This window comes from Tamandua tetradactyla, chromosome 1 (assembly GCF_023851605.1).
Source record: "Tamandua tetradactyla isolate mTamTet1 chromosome 1, mTamTet1.pri, whole genome shotgun sequence".
Taxonomy (NCBI): domain Eukaryota; kingdom Metazoa; phylum Chordata; class Mammalia; order Pilosa; family Myrmecophagidae; genus Tamandua; species Tamandua tetradactyla.
This window is the reverse complement of record NC_135327.1, coordinates 39,554,168-39,575,436: the sequence shown is the minus strand read 5'-3', so window position 1 is coordinate 39,575,436 and position 21,269 is coordinate 39,554,168. Positions and strand designations below refer to the sequence as shown.

Sequence of the window (21,269 nt, the reverse complement as noted above, 5' to 3'; positions counted from 1 at the left end):
GGCAGATAATTTATTCATTTATCAATTAGTCACATCACCTCATATTATGAAAGAATGCACAACAAAAACAAAGAGCTCTAGCTTTGTAATATTAAGGGGCATAGAGCAGGTGATAATTACAAAAAATAATACAGCCCTTTAGGCAATTATATCCCTTTAGACAGTTAACAAACTATTTGACAACAGTACCAACCACAACAACTGCAGCAGAAAGTGCCATTTATCTGTACTCCCTATTTGCCAGGCACCAAGCTAAGGGCTTGGAACATGTCATCTAACATGGGGGCCAGCAAACTTCTTCTGTAATGGACAGACAGTAAATACCCCAGGCTTTGTGTACCTCTCTTGAAACCACTCAACTCTGCTGGTGTGGTACAAAAGCAGTCACAGACAACACATAAACGAATGGTGTGGATGTATTTACAAAAAAGGCAGCAAGCCATACTTGTGGACTCGAGATCGAACTGAATCCCCAACAGCTCTATGAAGTTGGCTTCATTCATTCTTTCAACAAATACTAATGACTGCAACTACATGTCAAGGCTTACTCTAGACCTTGGAGAAATAGGAGGTAAGAAAACAGATAAACAGATAATCTCTCTCTGCCCTGAGAAAGCTTACATTCTGGCAGGAGGGGGCATTTAATAAATAAATAAATGAGAAAAAATGAGGAAAGGCAAATGGAGAATGTCAAAAAGGGGTGGTATACAATTTTGACCAGAGAAGTCACAGAAGGGCTTGTTGATGAGGTGACATCTGAGAAAAGACCTAGAAGAGGTAAGGAAGCAAGCCCTATGGAAATCTGGGGAAGAGGGCTCTGGCCAGAGAGACTGGACAATGTAAAGCCCCTATGGCTGAGTATGCCTGCCAGGCTCAAGAAACAAGAAGGCCCTTGTGGCTGGAGCCAAGTAAGGGGGAAGAGTTGTTAACATTAGAGGTTAGAAAGTAGGTAAAGCAAAAGGAGACAGATTAGGTGGGACTTGAGGCCTGTTATGACTGGGAATGGGAAACCATTTGAGGGTTTGGGGCAGGAGAGTCATAATCTCCCATGTAATGTATCACTCCAGCTGCACTTTTGAGAAGAAACTTGGGCAGTGGAAGAGGTACAAATATGGAAGCAAGGAGACCATTTCCACAAAGTTGTTTCTGAAGCTACTGAAATTATCTAGGAGAATATAATAGGGACTTCATGGTTATCAGTGTAGGCAATGAAAAGAGGCCAAATTCTGCATGCACTGTATTTTGAAAATAATGTCAACAACTACAAGGTGGAAGGCTGAAGTTATCACAAATACCTGGAAGGCTGAAGTTATAGCAAACTGTTTCCATTATTCCTAGTAAATATTTTCCTTTATTCCTTTTCTTTGGGCGGGGGGAGGGAAGGGATGGGGGTAGGTACACTTTCTTCCCTGCATTCCAATTGAAACACAGGTTGCGCTAAAAACAAGAAACTTCAAAACCTCACCCTGTTTTTATTGGTTCTTCATTATGACTCTTTGCTATAAATTACAAAAAGGGCCACAATTTCTCCTGCCCATCTAGAGATACCTACTTCTCCACCCCTTAAATTTGGGCTTGGCCATGTGACTTGCTTTGGCCAATGCAAGACTGGTAAATACAAGACAAACAGAAGCTTAAAAGCTGCCTGCACTTACTGAACTTGGAACTCTGAGGTCACCATGTGAAAGAGCCCAAACTAGCCTGCTGGAGAAGGAGAAACCACATGGAGAATGAAGGAGCCCTCACCAACAGCCTGCCAACTGTAAGATATGCCCACCCACCAAATGACTACAGAGGCATGAAGCAGCCCTAACCAGAAGAAATGCCTGCCTGACCTAGAGTATAGTAAGCTAGTAAGCTAAATGGCTGGTTGTTGTTTTGAGGTACTCAGCTTGGAAATGGTACGTTATGTGATTTGTTATGCCGCACAGACTTAGACAGCATTGAACAGCTACAGTTTTATAAAAGGAATTAGGGATACATAAAACTCCTAAAACTTCCTGAATGTTTTAATCTAATCAGAAGAAAAAATCAACTTTGTAGAAAGCTTACCTTTTAATTTCAAACTATTTTCCAGTGTTATAAAATTCTCATAGAAGATGAAATATATCTGAGAATAGTTGATCTCAAAAAACTGCTTAAGATCGCTTGCATCCACATTATCTGAAAAGAAAAAAATTCCCATTTATGGCAATACACTTACACAATTATCCAGAATTTCCAAACAACTTCTCAGAAATGAAGGAAAATAAAACTTAGCTTTACCCCTTAAAAAAGATAAGACAAAACAAAATAGTCTTCCCATTAGTTTATTCCACAACTAAGAGAGTTCTGAATTATGAAGTCATTCAGTCAATGTGAAGGCCTGTGCAGGAAGGCTGAGAGGCCATAGATGGCATGCTTTTCATACAAAGAGAACACAGCTGATGGGTCCACATAGCTTGAAGTGCAGTTAGAAAACGAAGTCAAAGAAAATCAGAGTCTAGATGCAAAAGATGACTCTCCGTTAAGGGTTGGGGATATGGGAGTTAATGGAGGAGGTGATTCTTGGCACAGGCCATGAAGAAGGATGGGTTTGTCCATCTGAAAAACAGCTCTGCCAAGCAGAGGTCCCTCGTGGGGTACATCTACCACCTCCCTGCCCATGCTGTCTCTGCATGAGAGGAGCAACGGAACAAGAGAACTGCCATGAGAACCCTACCACATGCCTCCATCTGTACCCACACATACTGCCTTCCCTCAAGCTTCTAGGCGACATGTCCCCCATTCCTGTCAGGATATGGTGAGGCCTGCCAGGTATTCCTAGCATTGACTTGATCAGTTTTCTCTCTCTTGTACCAGATGGTTTTGCTAAACCAGGGCTGCAGGTAGATCAGCAGGTCACATACGGAACTTTGCGGACACTGCCACTTATTCCTTTTTCACAGGCTGCTCAAAGCAGTTAACCAGGATCACTATACCTTTGTACCTTTTTCTCAGTAAACAAGGTTGTTTGTGCCATAGGGTCCTGACCAAGGTTTTAGTGCTTTGAAGGACAGTAACCTGAAGAAAATTAAAAACCACTTCCTTAAAATTCTATAAGGATTGCACAAGAAAAAAAAAATTCTTTGGTACTCAATCTGTAGCAGAGTGGTGTCAGTTGCTTTGGGAGTCCTAATACTGTGAATATATGTGACTACACCCATTACTATGTTCAAGTTCTACAAAGTTAACAAGAATGCTGAGGTACCTAAAGAGTTGGTTTCCTTTGGTAACTCTGTAGGGGCTTTAATGCAAAAATCCTATTCTGGTTCTTTGAAATAATGCACAAAAGGGTATTTATAAAATCAAGTGAAACCACTGTCCTCCCCCCTACATGGGACATGACATCTGGGGATCAAAGTCTTCCTGGTGGCATGGGATATCACCTGCAGGGATGAGTCTGGTCTTGTTTCCATGGGATCAACAATGCCATCCTGATCAAAAGGAGGAAAAGAAGTGCAACAAATAAGGTATCAATGGCTGAGAGAGTTCAAATAGAGTTGAGAGGCTACTCTGGAGGTCACTCTTAAACAAGCTTCAGTTAGACATCGCTACTATTATAACTTGCCAAACCCAAACCAAAACCATTCCTGACAATTCTAAAGAATACCTAGGGCATTATATAAGATTCTACAAAGGTTCTATGCACTAGGGTAACTTTCCAGAAACCTACAACCTCCAATGGGTCCCTGGATCAGATAAGTCCTGAAATGCTGAGGGCCAGCCTTTCTAGAACATCAACTAGTTCCATTCCCCATCCCATATTATCAACAGCCCCTTACAACATGAAAAAGTTAAAATAGGCATAGCCCAAATACCCCTAAAGAGTGAGAGAAAGATCAAAAGTGATGATGGAGTTATACAGAGAACGTAGGGTATAACAAATGAATAACAGTGCTGAATCAGTAGACTGGTATTTATTTTAGTCTCCAGTACCCTAGAGCAGCTAGAAATAAAACCTAAAATTGTGGAATTTTAACCCAAACCAAACTCAAATATCTGTTCTACAACTAACTGTTGCAATGTACCTTGAAATTTATTGCTTTTTTGTATATATACTTTTTTTCACAAAAAAAAGAAGGAAGACTATAATACAGAAGACAAGACTTAACAAATGAATGTGACTAGTAAATCAATATATTGATATTTCTTTTGGTCTCCAGTGTCTTGGAACAGCTAGAAGAAAAAATGAAAAACTGTGGAACTATAACCCATACTAAACTTTAAAAACCGTTGTATAAATACTTGTTAAAATGTACTTGGAAATTTGCTTTTTTGCATATACTTTACGTTATTTTTCACAATAAAAAAAGGTTAAAAAAATCATATGAGCTGCCAGTTTCACATTGTATTTATTGCAATAAATCAAAGCTGAGCACAGAGCAGTGGAAATTCCTAGTAACTAACAAAGTAACCTATGTGGAAGCAGGTAATCAACTCATATGAATAACGTCATTCTCATCAACCACACCATCTTGCCAGGGGATCCCTGAGTGCCTGCTATAGAATCTGTCAATTCTAAGGAAGGGTTTTGTCCATTTTAACTCCAGTACGAACCGCTAGCCTATTCGCCACTAACACTGTTTCCTCTGCCTGAAGCCAGCTTCACCTGCGGACTCCTACTTGACCTTACTGATGAGCGGAAGCAGCCCCAGTGTGTAGTGGTCAGTGCTGGTGTTCAGTAACCCCAGATGAGGTCAGTACTTGGTCCTATGTTCTTATTCATCCCATCATAGAATATGCCACACTTTGCTAATTTCCTGATTTAATGGTCTGTCTCCTCCATTAGATATACTCCCTGCCCTCACAGAACCCACAGTTTATCTCGTGCATCATATCCCCTGCATATAGCACAATATATAAGTTCAGTATCTTCTTGAAAGAATTGAATAAAAGAAACAGCCTACAACATACAACAAGAGGATAATAACTAACAAGTTGTAAACCATTAGATTACATACCTACAGGGAGAGAAGGCCTACTCCTCCTTCAAATCCTTAGCACTATCAAGAGAGAAGTTTCTACTCTGCCATGACTCCCAAGTTCTACCAGCAGCCCTAAAGTCTCCCCTGGAAGGTCTGCTCTTACAGCTTACTGTCAATGGATTTCTCCACATGGAGGTCCAAAAGCTTTCTCAATTTCAGTATGGTCAAAAGAGAATTATTGCTCTAACCCCCAGATCTGTTTCTTCCCTGAGCTTTTCCATTTCAATAAATGGCACCACCATGCTGCCCAGCTGCCCAAGCCCAAACCTAGAAGTCTTCCTGGGTTCTTTTAGCACTTTCACTGCCCACTCCCCAGACAATGCTCTGTCCTGTCAGTTCCACCTCCAAGAGGTGTTCCCACCTGTATCACTGCTTGGCCCCCAAAGCCCCTCTGGGTCCACTTGGCCATCAGTCTTCACCTGTGCTGCTGCCACCACCTGTTGCCTGGGCCCTGCTTCCACTCTTCCTCTCTATATTCCATTCCCTACATGCAGTCAAAATGAAAGTTTAATAATGGAAATCAAATTATATCACTCCCCAACTCAAAACTCTAATGGCCTCCAGTTGTATACAGAGTAAAATCCAAGCACTTTATCATCACCCGAAGGCTCCACATGATCTCCTCTTTCAACACCAATTTCATTCACACCACTCTCTTCTACTTCATACTCTACCAATCTACCCCAAACTTGTAAACAATGTTCTCTACTTGGGGCCCCTCAGGAATGCTGCCCATACCTCCAGATCTTCATACAGCTGGTTCCTTCTTTACCTTCAGAACTTGGATCATACTCTAATTCCTCAAATAAGGCTAAAAACATCCCCATATGTGGATCTTCATGTTTCATCACATTGCCCTATCTTCTGCCTTCATAGGCTCTCCAATGGACAGACGACGGACCGCTCACCAGTAAAGAGCCTTCAGACACAGAATGCCATAAGCCAGCAAATAAGATTCATAGCTTTGATGACGTGGGTATATGACACAGTAAGAAAGCACAAAGAGATAACTGGGTGAGGAACAAGTCCCTATCTTCCCCTACCTGACCCTTCACCTCTGTGAGACACTCAAATATCAGCAACCAGAACAAAGAGGGCCCTTGTCCAGTGTGAGAAGCCCTCATCTAAATGAAACACTCTTATGAGGTTAAGAGTCTAGGTAACTGCCACCTTCTTCCTCAGTCATCCAGCAGCATTTTTCTGGTGGACTAGGCATGAGTGGTGCTTGAGCTTAAAGAACAAGCAAGACAATGAAACAATTAGACCTACAATGAATACATAATGAAACCAAGAGCACAACATCTGTGGCACATTCAAGTTAATGCACATGAATGAGGACTCCTCATTGTCCGAGGGTCCCCTTCACATAATTCCTCCTGCAGCACTCAAGATTAATTGAAATTATCTCATTTATTCATTCACTTCTTTACTGATTGACAACCACCAGAATGTAACCTTCTGAGGGCAAGAATCTCCTCTGTTTGTTAAATGCTACATCCCAAGCCCTTCAAACAGGGCCTGGTACATAAACAGGGCTCAACACGAATTTGCTAAATGAAGAAACAAAGAATGAACATTGAATAATTTATGTCTCTAGTTCAAAATCCAGGATGATTTCTGGATTTATCTTATTTAAATAAAAAACAACTCATCAGATGACTATTTATAAAGTAAGCATAGATCTTGGGGAAGGCAATCACACAAGGCATTGGAATTTAGTGTCCTATAAAAAGGAACACAGGAAAGTATCAAGAGACTGATTTTTGGCAAGGTTAATTTCAAAAGGCAGCAATATAGTAGGAAGATTTTGCTCAGAAATAAAAGACTGTGACCACAAGCTTCCTTTAAACTGACATTCTTCACGCACTCATTCTAACATTTATTGAGTTCCTACCCATGCCAGTAGGCACTGTGCCAGGTGCTAGGATATTCTGAGAGAATAGGACACTGGTCCTTGGCACACAGGTAAACAAACCAATAATAGAGAGGGTATCATGACCAAAGCTTGCACAAGACATCAAAGCAGGCACTGGATGCCATTTGGAGAGGTCAGAAAAATGAATACTGTCATACATTTATGTCATGCTTTATGCTTTAAAAGACACTTTCTTGAATTTATTTTATTTGGCCCTCAATAGAGCCATTTGAGCTGGATGGTATGATCCACCTCACAGATGTGATCAAGATAAAGAAGTCTCAGGCTTAGGAGCTCATACAAGCTGCTCAAGGCAGCACAGCCAGTCCAGGAAGTGGCCAAAACTCCTGTCCAGTCTTTCGACTCCAAACCTGAATTGCACAAAGCCAGCAGAGACAAACAGGAATAAATCAAAATAGAAATCAGGTCAGGAATATAAAAAGATGAGTCATTACCTCGGGGCGGGGCAACAGCAAGAAAACTAGATGAAGAAGAGCAGGAGGAAATGAAGACAAGGGAAGAAATAAAGGGACAGTGAGTGACACTGAAGATGGGAATTTATGTTTTCCTAAGAAGGGAAATCTCCCCACGACCTTATGGGGCCAAAAAAGGGAGAGAGCAGGATGACAATCCCTGGATCACAGAGCTGAGAATGGAACCTGCCTTAGAGGTTACAATTTTTAGTGTGTTTGGCACAGATGCCAGCACACTGCCTTAATTACAATCAGCAAATACAAGGACATATGTTCAAATTAAACACAGAGGAGTGACCAGCACACAACCTGGAAGATTTGGGGTCATTTCTGACATTTTAGAACCTCCTTTAATTTCTCATTCTCATTACCAACAACCAACCAACAAAGTGTTTCTATATTTCTCCATTACATCTACAAGATAATCCTCCATATTCTACAACAAAACCTCCCCTCTCCCAGCCCTGAGTCCAGCTAACCCTGTTGCTAACAATTACATTTAGTTGAAAAGGCAAGAGCAAAGGCTGAGAGCAAAACCTTGTGAGCCAGAATGCCTAGGTTCAAGTCCAGAAGCTACTCGTGACCTTAGACAAGTTATTTAAAATCTGTATCTCAATTTCCTCACCTGAAACAAAGGGGCTAAGGAGTCTTAGAAGGCCTGGCTGCTGTGGTGTTAAAACTAGCATATGCAAAGTCCTTTTAAGAGTGTCAAAAAGCATTATATAAGTGTTAGTCCTTTAATAATTACTTAGCTACTGGCAAAGGCCATCTCACCTGGTGAGAATAACCCAGGCTTCACCCACGTATAAAGTCATAAACTTCAATGACTCAGGAAACCCATATGGTCAATGAGACCGGTCCCTTATTAAAAAACAGTTAATCCCAATATGGTAGTAAGCACTACCAATAAACACACCTCCCAAAACCAGTGGGGTTATTCCTCCACTTCCTTCCACATACAATCTTTCTCAATAGCAATTCTTTTTAATTGGAAGAGTCACAACAGAGCCTCCCCAAACCTGCTTGCAGCAGACTCCTGGGAAGCACCAAAGGACTGGGAAAAGATCCCTTATCCCACCCAAGAGTCCCAGGAGGGATGCTAACAAGAAGAGGAAGCTTCTCCCCAGTAAGGAAAAGACACCCCATCTCCCCTCACCCCCTCACATCTCCCACCCCACACACCCCTGCCCTCCCAGCCCTGCCCACATTTCTGTATCTGGAGACAGTGACATTTACCAATATATTACAATTCTCTGGATGATGGCCCTGAAGGCAAGATGATTAAGATAACAGGCTGGAGATAAAGAAAAGGGATAAGTAAAGAATTTGAGGTGAACTTGACAACTTAAAAAAAATGGTCACTTTTAAGGTTCAATGAGAACAAGAAAAATAATAAAGTGAAAAAAACTCCTGAGACACAGGACTGAAAACCCTGACAAGGATGAATGCCATTAGCAAGGCACCGTTCCTCGTAGACTAACACATTTCTGAGTGATTTCACTTCTTAACAACAGCCTAGCCCACTTCCTTCTTTCCTTCTTGGGGTAGTAAAAATGCCACAAACGGCACCCCCACTGATTCCAGGCTGGCTTCCCGATGTACTCTGACAAACAGGCCATTAGAGATGAGGTTCGGCCAGGGCTGGGAAGACCCAGGTAGCTGTAGGTCTCCTGGAAAGGAGGAGGCTTCTGGAGCAGACCAGGACACACCCTGCAGTCTGGAACTTGCAGTCTGGAACTGAACTGCCCATGTAGATGCAGATGCTTATTAACCACTGAGTCTGGAGAAGGTTTGTTCTGCAATACTGATATAGAACCAGTGGTGGAGAAAAAGAGATTCATCATCACAAAGCCACTTCATCGGCCCCAAGAGCTGGCAAGTTTATGACAAAGTGCCCCAAAGCGTAAGACACCCTCACCTCCATCAAAGGAGGAAAGCAGAAATATGGATTCAAAAAGCAGAGGCTACTTGTGGACACAAATTTTCTGTCAACACTCTGCTAAGCAGAGTGAAGGAAGGGACTCTTCCTGTCATCAGCCTAGCACATTTTAGTACCTCCTGAGTGTGCAGCACTGGGCCAAAGCCGGTATGCAGCCAGGGGTTTATCCAGGTGAGGAGGAAATACCTACCAGAGTATTATTCTCTTGGGAGTAAAGCTTGCAATTGCTGCTGCACTTTGCCACCAAGAGGCCAACTGACCTGAGGACAAACCCACCATAGTGAGCAGAGGCGGAAAGAGCCTGTAAACAGTATCAATTAATTGAATTAAAATGGTAGGATGTCATCCTACCTAAGGACCTCTTTCTATAGAAGAAAAAAAAATCCTTATCATTTAAGTTAATATTTGAGTTTTCTGGCACCTGCACCCAAAAACATGCTTGCAGATACACAGCTGAAAAAATATCTGACAGAACAGGAAACAAATACTAGTGTCAGTTGAGGCACTTTTAGAAATTGATGTATTGTTTTCATCTTTTTATACCTATAAAGTAAACTAGATACAGAAAGTAAAAGTTTTCTGTTATTCAAGATTGATAGTCCATGTGTAAAAGTAATTTTGCATTAGGGGGTGCAAAGGTAGTTCACTGGTAGAATTCTCGCCTGTCATGCAGGAGACCCGGGTTCAGTTCCCTACCCATGCACTTCCCAAAAACAAACAAGCAAAGAAAGAAAGAAAAAAACAAACAAATTAACAAAAATTCAACAAACGGTGCTGCAATAAGGGGATACTCACATGGGAAAAAGAATGAAATGTGACCCCCACCATACAGCATACAAAAAAAAGTAATTTGCATAAAAATATACTCCAAATATCCAGTGTTAAAGTTTTTTAAAGTAGAGCTAGTTTTAATATTTTTACTTACATTTCTCAAATGCCAGATTCCAGAAACTTTGTTTTTAGTAGATATCAAGTACCAGTATAATAAAAATACTGTATACATCAATGAAATATGATGTTCAAATCAAATGTGCTTATTATATACATTTTAATGTACAATCGCCAGAAATAGAAATAAAAAAGTGCTGCCATGATACTGATTCATTTTTTATACCAGGAACTATATGGTAACTGCTACTTCTGTTCCCAGCAACTAAAGAAGCAGAAGAGTAATGGCAACTAAAGAAGCAGAAGAGTAATGGCAATGGGAACTGATAGTGTCTTCTTAAAACAAATAATTATAACAACTCGCAAAAGAGCGTTGTATAAAACTCCCATGCACTAGGGTAACTTTCCAGAAATCTACAACCTCCAGATGGTACCCTGGACCAGATAAGTCCTGAAATGCAGAGGAGCCAGCCGCTCCAGAACATCAGCTAGTTCCATCTTCCTACTCCATAATATCGACAGCCCCTTTCCATCATGAAAAAGAACAGCCATAGCCCAAATACTCCTAAAGAGTGGGATAGAAAGATCAAAGGTGATGGTGGAATAATACAGAGAAGATAGGCTTTAACAAACAACTATAATTGCTGAATCATTAAATTGACATTTATTTTAGTCTCCAGTATCTCAGAGCAGCTAGAAGTAAAAACTTAAAATTGCAGATATGTAATCCATACCAAACTCTGAAATCTGTTCTACAAGTAATTGTTGTGCTGTGCTTTGAAATTTATTGCTTTTTTATATATATGTTATTTTTCACAAAAAAGAAAAAAAGTCAATTGTGATCATAAAAACATATTTATTCCTTCTAGCCTCCTATATTCTGGAGCAGCTAGAAAGAAAAATCTGAGAGGATAATATGGTAGTCCATGACAAACTCTGGGATCTGTCCTGTAACTACTTGTTGAAGAGTGCTTTGAAAACTATTACATTTTTCTTTCTTTGCTTTGTATATATGTTATATTATAGAATAAAAAAAGTAAGGAAAAAAAGGTTTATATATATATTAATGTAATTAAACCTCCCTAACCCTAATAAGTGAGTACAATCCTTATTGCCAGTGGGAGAAAGCTCAGGCTCAGAGAGGTTAGGTCCCTGCCAGAACCGAACCCAGGCAGTCAGGCTCCCCATCCAGCTTTCCTAAGTCCAACATCAGGATGATGGAGGGGGTGCAGACAGCATACTCAGAAAATTTTTTTTTTAATAAAAAGAACAAAGAGGAGATGTGACACAATGACACAAGTCACAGAACTGAATGGCTATACTAAATCCAAAGGAGGACCCAGAAGTTGGTTTACTTAAAAAAGGATACCACAGCAAGCTTATAAACAGAATAAACTTTCTCCTGTACAGGTTAAAAGGGTGGTCTTTCTGTAAAATTAGCTCAACAAAGACTGAAATGGCCTCTCCCAAGGGCTGTCTCAATCTCTAGGAAATCATCACAAACTCCACAGTCCTGCCTTGTCAGCAGTCTCAAATGCTGTCACACTGTTGTATCACTTACACAAGAACCACAGGTCCTTCTACTGGTCCCTACACATTCCAGGCACAGTCTGCTGTAGCATGTGAAGGCCTGAAACCCCAAATTAAAGAATGTGGTAGAGAATCTGTTAAATGAGTCCAATGGAACACAATACAGCCCTTGACCATGTGAGTGTAGTCCTAGGCATGTTAAGTGAAAACGGTGCTAGACCATGTATAATGACTATGCATGTAGAATTGTGTATGTGTGTGAGAGAGAGAGAGAGAGAGAGAGAGAGAGAGACAGCGGGTGGGGGAGGGAGAGCTAAAAGAGCACACATAAGCAAGAGCAAGCACTGAAAGCATGTTTACCAAAATTTTAACAATGTTTATCAGGGGATTGCAGAATTTGAAGGTTTTCATATTCAATTTCCTTTTTTTTCCTTATTTATGTTATTCAAAATTGTATAAGGGGCATGTAAAATTTTATAACAAGCAAAAACTATAAAGCTATTTTTCATTTTAGAAAAAAAGAATACCAGGGTGTTTTAGGAAGAGATTTTCTTCCAAAGTCTGAACATTTATGAGCAACTCAGCAGACATGGCTTCAGGCTGTAATTTTCTCCAAACTTACCTTACTTTTTAACTTTGAAGACTACTCTAGACTCAAACAATATATAAAATAGTATCTTCCTCAGGTCTAAAATGCCCAAAAACAGCAAAAAGTTTCATTAAACTTCCTCTGTCCAACATCTAAACTTCTCATGTATTAACATATATGGTCACATAACACCTTCTAAGGAGTGCTAGCTATAGAAGGGTTTGCTGTCTTTAGGGAAAGTTGTTTCTCTAATTACTTTTACTAAAAAGTATAGAAAAATATTAGACCCAGGCAGGAAGACATTGTCCCCAACCAGCCATGCAATCACTTGCACTGGGTAGGAACTGGCACACGTGTGACAACTGTTAAAGGGTGATGAAATTTCCAAACATGATAAAGCTCATTTACAAGACCTGGTGGCCTTAGCCCATGTAAGTCAACTTTCCCTTGTTCCATTTAAACCTGGCTCTGATTGATCAGCAACTGACAGCACAGAATCTTCTTAATAGCAAGCTGTGAAACTTCAAGAGAGATGGTTTAAACTAGGAAATAACCTCTGGAATACTATAAGATCTCCCTCCTGCATCTAACCTAATTTTCTTATTTTGAAACGCCATAGCTGCCTTTCTGAAAAGGACATAAGACTCAGCCATGTTGGTTCATAAAATCACAGGTCTTTTTGATTAATACTTGAGCTAAAGACCAAGACATCCTCAGGCCTTTACATCAAGAACCCACAATTTAAAGCACAATGTGGCTTCTAATTTAGCCAAGTACCTGGCACAGAACCAGCCTGCAGAGTGTTTGCTGTTTTTTCTAACCTTTGCTATCAGTTATGTAGATAAATCATTATTGTACTGAACACAGCAACACTTTCCTGTGTTCGTCTTTTTCCACCATATGTTGTCAAACTCAAGGGTACTTTACAATGCAACTTCCCTTTGCCTGTTACTACAGTTTAAGGTGATATAGCAAGCTCACTACTGCTTTGTCACAATTCAGTGCACTGTGGGGACCCCACTGGTGGCCTCCTGCCCTCTCCTGTCTTCTCATTACTAGCTCTCCCTGATGCAATAAAGAAGGGCACAGGCAGTGTGTGTCCCTGTCTCCCTCAAGCCTCTGTTGCCTCTTTTCTTCTCCAGCCCCACCTTTTTTCCCTCCCCTCTTCTCTTTTCTGTCTCAAGTCACTGTTTGGTTTGGGGACAATATCAGACCTTTTACAAAGTCAACCAAGCAGAAAGTCATGATCGGAAAATGTACAAATAGGCTAACCAATGAGGTCTTTAAATCTAAAGGTCAACTGAAGTCAGACCTCTGCTCTTATCTTGCCCATACAGAGACCCACAAGCCAACCTCCCCTTGCCCGTCCCTCTCTTCTCCCCACTCCTCCACGGCCTTTTGTGAGAGTCCTGTGCCTACTGATGACTCAGAGCCTTTGCACTTACCCTCAGCCTGGTACACTACTCCAGAAATAGTCTTATAGCTGATCCCTGGCTTTAACTCAGGTTTTGGCACAAAACCCCTCTTCAGAGAGTCCTTCCCTGACCCCACTATCCAGACAAGCACACATACTCTCTTATGAAGCTTTATTTTTCTATAATCATTATCTGAGGTTATATATTAGCTTGTTATCTACTTACTCTCCATCTATCCTAATAGAAGAAAATCCTATTAAGGGTGTGGCTTCATTTGGCTGAGAGCAGCACCTGACATACAGCAGGCGCTCAGTAACTATTTGTGGAATGACTTAAAAATAAAACAATGAACATGGTCTAACATAACCACTCAAAGAGTGACCATTTAAAGGGGTTACCTTTTACTTCCCTTTGATTACACAAACAATCCTCAACTATTACTCCCACAGTCTTAAGTAAAGTTTATAGAATGTCAACTAAGGCTTTCTCCAAGATCTAAGATCACTGACACAAAAGTCAATATGTTTCACTTCTAGTAGATATGGGCATGGGCAGAGATTCAGGCAGGGCTGTTTTTGTGGGACGGTGCAAGAATGCCTTTCCAGAATGACTTGTTTAGAAAAATGCAAGCCAGAATGAGATTCAGTCCTATGAACAAGGGCATATAGGACCCACAGGCCAGAGCACTCCATCTTCCCTTACCCAGTGACTGGTATAGGAATGGGCACATGACCCATGTAGGCCAATCAGACTGGCTCTCAGGCACTGGTATGGGCCTGCAGGGAGGGGACACGCTCTTCTCAGGGGTCACCAGCTGTCAGGACTGTCAGCCAGCATTGCAAGGGACATCTCTTCTACCCTTGGCAGAGTGAGTCTGAGAAGAAAGCAGAGACAAGATAACAAATAAACAAACAAACAGCAAAGAACCAAGAGTGGAGAGGAGTGTTACAGGGGAGGTGAAAAAAGAGAGGGTAATCCTGAATGGGTGCCTGGACATTACTTAAACCCCTGCAGACAGCCAAATTTCCCTTTGAACTATTTAGTTATATGTGTCATTAAATCTCCTCTTTTGCTTAAGTTAGTTTAAGGCTGGGTTTCTGCCACTTGCAACCAAGTAGTTGGTAGTACAATGGTAGTACAACTATACTACCATTCTTGGGGCTCAGAATAATTAAAAAAGAAAAGCTCAGTCTGGTTAGACACATGCACACCTACAGGTGTATGCCAGGGCCTGTAGGTAGAGGGGGAATAAGGAGAATGCTTAATGGTACAAGGGTTTTCTTCTGGGGTAATGAAAATGTTTCAAAATTAGATGGATGTGGTGGCTACACACTATTGTCAATATACTAAATGCCACTGAATTGTTGTTTAAGGTATGTGAATTTCACATCAATAGAAAATTTAAATACAATTTATTATATTTAATACAACTTCTTAATAGAATAGTTTCTTAGCATACCTATCATAATTTCTGAGAAGAGGAAATTGGATCAAAAGATGTGTATGTATTTAAGACCATTGTAACATATCAACAAACTGCTTTCCAGTAAGATTTCACTATTTACAGTACTATCAGGAGCACAATAGAGAGCCCACACAGTATATTATCATTAGTAAAAAAAAACATCGCTAATATAATAGGTGAATACACCTTAATCTTTAAATTTATATACTTAGATTAGTAGTGAGGAGTGACATTTAAAACATTTTTGTAGGTATTGGTATTTCTTCATTTGTAACTTATGTGAATACACAATTGGAACATTTATTATAATTTTCTTGTTGAGATGTAGGAGTTCTTTATGTACTAAGGCTATAACTATTCCCTGTAACTTTACTTTATACTTCAGTTAAAGGTGATGTGTCTGTTTGTGTATGTACTTATTTTAGGAGTGGGAAGAGAGGGATGGAGCCATTCTCTCCCGAATAAATATATGCAATATGAAACACACATAAGAGAGATCTGCTGAGAAAAACTAGATTATATACTTCCTCCCCAGGAATGTAGTCTAAGCTCTGCCAGATGAAGCCTACACAGCCTAAATACATCCTCATCTTACCACATATAGAGCTCATGGAATAGAGAGGTTTATATTGGTTGTACTAGAAATATAACTAGGCAGAATAAACACAGGTTAATCCCTTAAAAAGTTGCAAAGCAGGGACATATGTCATCAGTTCCCATCTCTTACATGCAGTTTTAAAAATACTATCAAGAATTTCATTAAAATAATTTTCATCACTACTTACAAAAGTTCCTTTTTTGGAGTGACTCAGTTTGGTTTTTCGTGAATTTAAAATTTTATAATAGTGTCTCTCCAGTTTTGTTTCCATGCAAGAATATCTGAGAACTTACTCAAGCCTCACCCAAGCCTACACTTACCTACAGCCTCTGGTACTGCTGCCTCTGGCTCCTGCAAATAATCCTTTCTGATATCCACTTCACTTGGAGTACAAAGAGTCGGTCTAATGACGAACACACATACACGGGGGATAGTTTAGACAGCTCTTTCAGGAAAGATCACCACCCTTAATTTGTGGTCTTGAATCATTACTTTAATATTGAGAACTTCTGCCTGGTGAAAACAATCATTGCAGCAGAAAGACTTTTGGAGATTTTTCAAAACATCTACATGATGGTCAGTCACTACCTCATAGACTTAGATGCAGTTTTCAGAAATCAGAAATCCCAGATTTAGATTGCAAGCTTTGACATCCCTGCCATTCTGCAAAATGTCTGGCTCAGAGTTGGTATTGGATAAATATCTGATAAATGATTAAGAAAAAAAATAGGGAGTGTAGTATAGACTCTGAAGCAGTATATGCATTCAAATTCAAATTTGCCTCTCACAAACTACGTAACCTGGGATAAGGTTCTTAATCTGTCTGCCTCACCTGCAAAAGGGGGATACTGATTTAGCTTGGTAGGTAATATCATTTGGAAGGATTAAATGAGTTAATACATGTGTGCTGGTTTGAAACTGTTACATATCTCAGAAAAGCTATGTTCTTTTAATCCAATCTTGTAGAGGCAGACCTATGATTGGGTGAGACCTTTTGATCAGATTGTTTGCATGGAGATGTAACCCTGGCCATTCAAGTTAAGTCTAAATCCACTTACTGGAGTCCTTTAAGAGGGAGACATTTTGGAGAAAGCATAGGCACTTGGAGACAGAAAGTACCCCACAAGATGTGACGCTAAGAGATGAAATCCAGTATTTGTCCCAGAGAAGCTAAGAGAGAACCCACAGATGCTCAGAGAGGGAAAACACCCAGGAGAGGCCAGAAAGACCCACAGAAGCTGAGAGAGACATTTTGGAAACCAACCCAGGAAAGTAGGGCCAGCAGACATTATCATTTGCCTACCCATGTGACAGAGAAACCCTGGATGCGATTGGGCTTTTTTAGGTAAAGGAATCCTCTTGTTGATGCCTTAATTAGGACATTTTCATGGTCTTAGAACTATAAATTTGTAACCTAATTAACCCCTTTTGTAAAAACCTATCCATTTCTGGTATATTGCATTCCAGCAGCTTTAGCAAACCAAAACAACATATAATATCATTTATGGCAGTGGTTAATTATTAAATAAATGTTAATTATTATTAACATTACAAATATGAAGGATGTTACCAAGAGAAATCAGATGAAAAAGAAGCTGTGTTCTCAACATATTTATCATCTAGTGGAGGTGATAAGGTAGAACCAAATAAGCACAATACAAAGTTAAAAGCCCAAATGCTAAATGAAAGGTACAAAAGCTAAGGGAATTATGAGGAAAGATAATTTCAGGTCAGGGGATGAGGAAACGCTACATGAAGGTATGATGTGCTTGTGCTGTCTCCTAGAAGACACTGGCTAGCAGGATGGGCAACACTCTCTGAGGAGACGTATAGTGTGTTAGTTTGGGTGCTCTGCAAAGTAGACACCAAGACAGAACTAGACATACAAGAAATTAATCGGGGGAAATGTCTGTGAAGGATAAAGGCGAAGGAGCTGGAGAAGGCAAGGAGAGGCTTTGAACCCCCAAGCAGGTCTGACACCTGCAAAGGAGAGGGGGAAGGAAGAAAAGTTGGGAAGGAAGAGTCTCTAAGTGAAGAAAGGTTCAACCACACCATTACAGAGTCCTCAAATTAAAGTCTCCCTTCAGAGGATTTAGCAGGAACCAGTACTCCCACTGTGCTCAGTCACTAGCTAGGGGCAGCCCAAGGGAAGCCTGGCTTTGGCTGCAAAGTGGTGGTAGATCCAGAAGAGCAGCAACTGGTAACATCAGTCAATTAAATCCAGTAGCAGGAGATTGGATGGTACACTTTCATGGCACCCACAATAGGGCACAAGCACTCTCCCTAGTATCTTATGTGTCCCCGAAAATTCGCTCAAGGTCAATGAATACATGCCATCACTTTAAAATCAAACACAATTAACAAATGAGTATGACTGCTGAATCATATATTGATATTTCTTTTGGTCTCCAGTGTCTTGGAGCAGCTAGAAGAAAAACTAAAAATCGTGGAACTGAACCTATATCAAATTTTAAAATCTGTTCTGTAACTACTTGTTAAAATGTACTTGGAAAGTGATTGCTGTTTTGTATATATGCTATATTTTACAATTAAAAAAGTTAAAAAAAATCGAACACAAGGCAATATCAATGGGCTCCTTATCTCTTCAAAAGGAAATCTCTTAACTAAAGCACAGTAACAGTTAAAAGCTAAATCAAAGCACATACATATTTAATGTTAAAGATAACTACTTTTAAAATTGTGTTCAATATCTTCCAGCTGTGATTGCAGTTCCTAAAACAATATAAAAGACATTTAAAAGGTTATGAAACATTTCTTTTCTAAAACTCAAAGCTAAAACCCTGAATTGAGGATTGAGAACTCAGAAACAAAGCTATACTAAGAATCTAAAAGTAGATTCTTTAAAAGGTATAAATCCTATAAATTCTTATAACTTCATCAAATTCTCAGTTTCTAGGTTTGGCTCATAGATTTTAGATCCCCTCATCTAAATAAAATTTGTGAACAAATGCCTCCAGGAGGCGTATGTTAAAAATAATTTGCATTGTAGACCACCTAAAATACATTTGCAAACAGATAGTTAATAAATGCCCGTTAGGATTAATATGATTCATATGAACTGACTATGCAAGGTAGTAATTTGACCCAATGAGAAAATGAAAAATCATTTTGCTAAGGCCATGCTACATGGATATGAGATATCAATACAGTATAGTTACATCTTATGCAGGGCTAAGTCTTGTCAAAGGCAAAAATGGAGAAAATCAAAATTAGCCTTAAACACGTGACTGGCACCCAGCAGAAACAACACTCCCACAAGAAGCTCAAAGGAAAGATACCCACTGTAGCACAGTAGACTCCTGAGTCCCTCCTCCCACCCACTCTGAGGTAGGTGGTCTGGGAGCAGAAGGGCAGGCAACATTTGCCCACTCACCCTGCCTTTTCTGTGCAAGCATTTAACACATGCATTAAATGCATCAAAGAGATCATTCCCAAAAAGAAAGACAATAACAAAACAGTCTTCCAGATTACAATATTTCATTTATTTAAGGGGGTACATGGCACAGAAGAGGAAGAAAGTTCCTCTCACTATACCAGCAAGAAAGTACCTCTCACTACTACTAGCAGATGGCTTCACCTCTTACCTTCGCAGAGAAAATAAAAGCAAGACGTTCCCTCCTGCACTCTATTGGTGCTTCTTTCAGGTTAGCCTTAGAGGATGAGGTATCTCTTCCTGTCAAGCCTGAGCTCCTACCTCCCACTCGTGGGCCCACTACGACCACACGTTTCTTCATCATTATCACCTGTCTATTCTTTCTTCAATTTCACTCTTTTATTAATTCCTTCTCCCAATTATAACAAGCTCAAGTTTCCCCAATTCTTAAAAGTACAAAAATCTTACCTTCCTTAACACATACACACACACACATCCATCCCTCATTTGGAATCACTCTCTCTTTTTCAGTTCTTAAAAATATAAAACTCTTACCTCCCTAAACACACACATCCATCCTCGATCTGGAATCACCCTCTCTCTTCCTGCCATATTGATCCGTACTCTTTCAGTTGCAAGACCCAGAAGGACAACTCAAGCTAGCGAAGCAAAAACAGGGTGTTACTGGCTCATGAATCTGAAAATTTCAGGAGTTGATCTGGCACAAACACTGAACTCCTTGACTCCCCCACAGGGCCCACTGGGCTCCTTCTGCCTCTCTGTCACTCCAAACTACCTACCCAACTGGGGAATTCAGTCTGGGGTAGGTTCTCACCACATGGGGGAAAGGTGAATGTCATCAGCCCAGGCTCCATCCTCAGGGTTTGCTGTCCAAAAAGACGGGAGCCCTCCCGTTCTAACATCCACCTTTCATATCAGGGGAGCCTGGGGCTCCCGACCACTGAACTTTGGAAGACACCAGATTTGGTTTCTCCTCTGCATACAACCCTTCCCTGGATTCCAGCATCTACCCACACTACAGGATCCAGGCCAACTGCACATCTAACTCACGGTCACTCACAGCACTACCTTTGCATAAGCATCTCTCTATACAGCACCCTCATCTCCACGTTGACCACCTGGTAAACTCCTTTATACGCTATTCAGAGCCACCTCAGACCTGACTCCCTCAGGAAGGACTGGAAGAGCTCCCCACCATAAGGCCCTTCCGTTATTCTTCTGCACCTGTGGTCTCTGTGGTTTATCTCACTCTACCCTGGTATGTGAAACGCTCTGTTGTAAATGTAATTGTTTCCATGTCTGTCACTCCTCCCATATTGTGAGTTCTGGGCTTGTACTTTAGTAATCTACACTTGATCTTAGCCAAAAGGCTGAGAAGCAACTATACCTTACTAATTTGAATGCACAGCCCTCCATAGCAGACAGACACACGCATATAAACACTTACATGCACACACACTTGAAAATTGTTTACATTTCTATATTAATTGTTCTTAATTTTGTAGTACAGTAACTTATAGTCCTTGTTTCAAAAATAATTTTAGAATTCAAATTAAATCAATTCGCTATTTTGAAAATCAACACTTTTTTTAAAAATTAACAATTCTCTACAGTTTTAACTATGGTACTCAATTTGGAGACCAAACATCAGTACTCTAAACACTCAGTAGAAGTATTTATGCCCATATGCAAATCAAACCCTTACAAACAAAAGAAAAATGCAAATCATAAGTTTAAATCAAAATATTCTGGACCTAGCAATTATGTCCCTTTTCAGAATAAAAGGCAGAAGCCAATCTTTTCTGTTTTCCCAAATGAAGCATCTAAGCTCAGACATTTTATCATAGGCGCACCTTTCCTACATCAGAAGTCTAGTCAACCTCAAGCCCTGGAACTGGGGGTGATGTATTTGATACACTTACACGTCTAAAGTTCAATTGATATGCCAGAGGTGATGTATATAAAATGCTGGTAAATTATGAAAGATTAGCAAAGGGCACATGATAACAAAACCACTTCACTTCAAAGTCAACTGA

At 40.2% G+C, this 21,269-nt stretch overlaps 1 protein-coding gene across 12 annotated transcripts in view; it reads right to left on the bottom strand.

Moving 5' to 3' along the window:
- The window catches only part of RALGAPA2 (Ral GTPase activating protein catalytic subunit alpha 2), a 426,648-nt gene that overhangs the window by 391,618 nt on the left and 13,761 nt on the right, over positions 1–21,269 (bottom strand). For 11 of the 12 annotated variants that reach the window (XR_013157020.1, XM_077114762.1, XM_077114723.1 and 8 more), the window contains exon 2: positions 2,053–2,163. Coding sequence is in view for 11 of the 12 variants with exons in the window: in XM_077114762.1 (XP_076970877.1) it covers positions 2,053–2,163 (111 nt within the window). In the remaining variant the exon portion in view is untranslated. Of the gene's footprint in view, positions 1–2,052; positions 2,164–14,457; positions 14,630–16,138; positions 19,687–21,269 lie in introns of those variants that run through there. The other variant, XM_077114728.1, reaches the window with a different exon arrangement.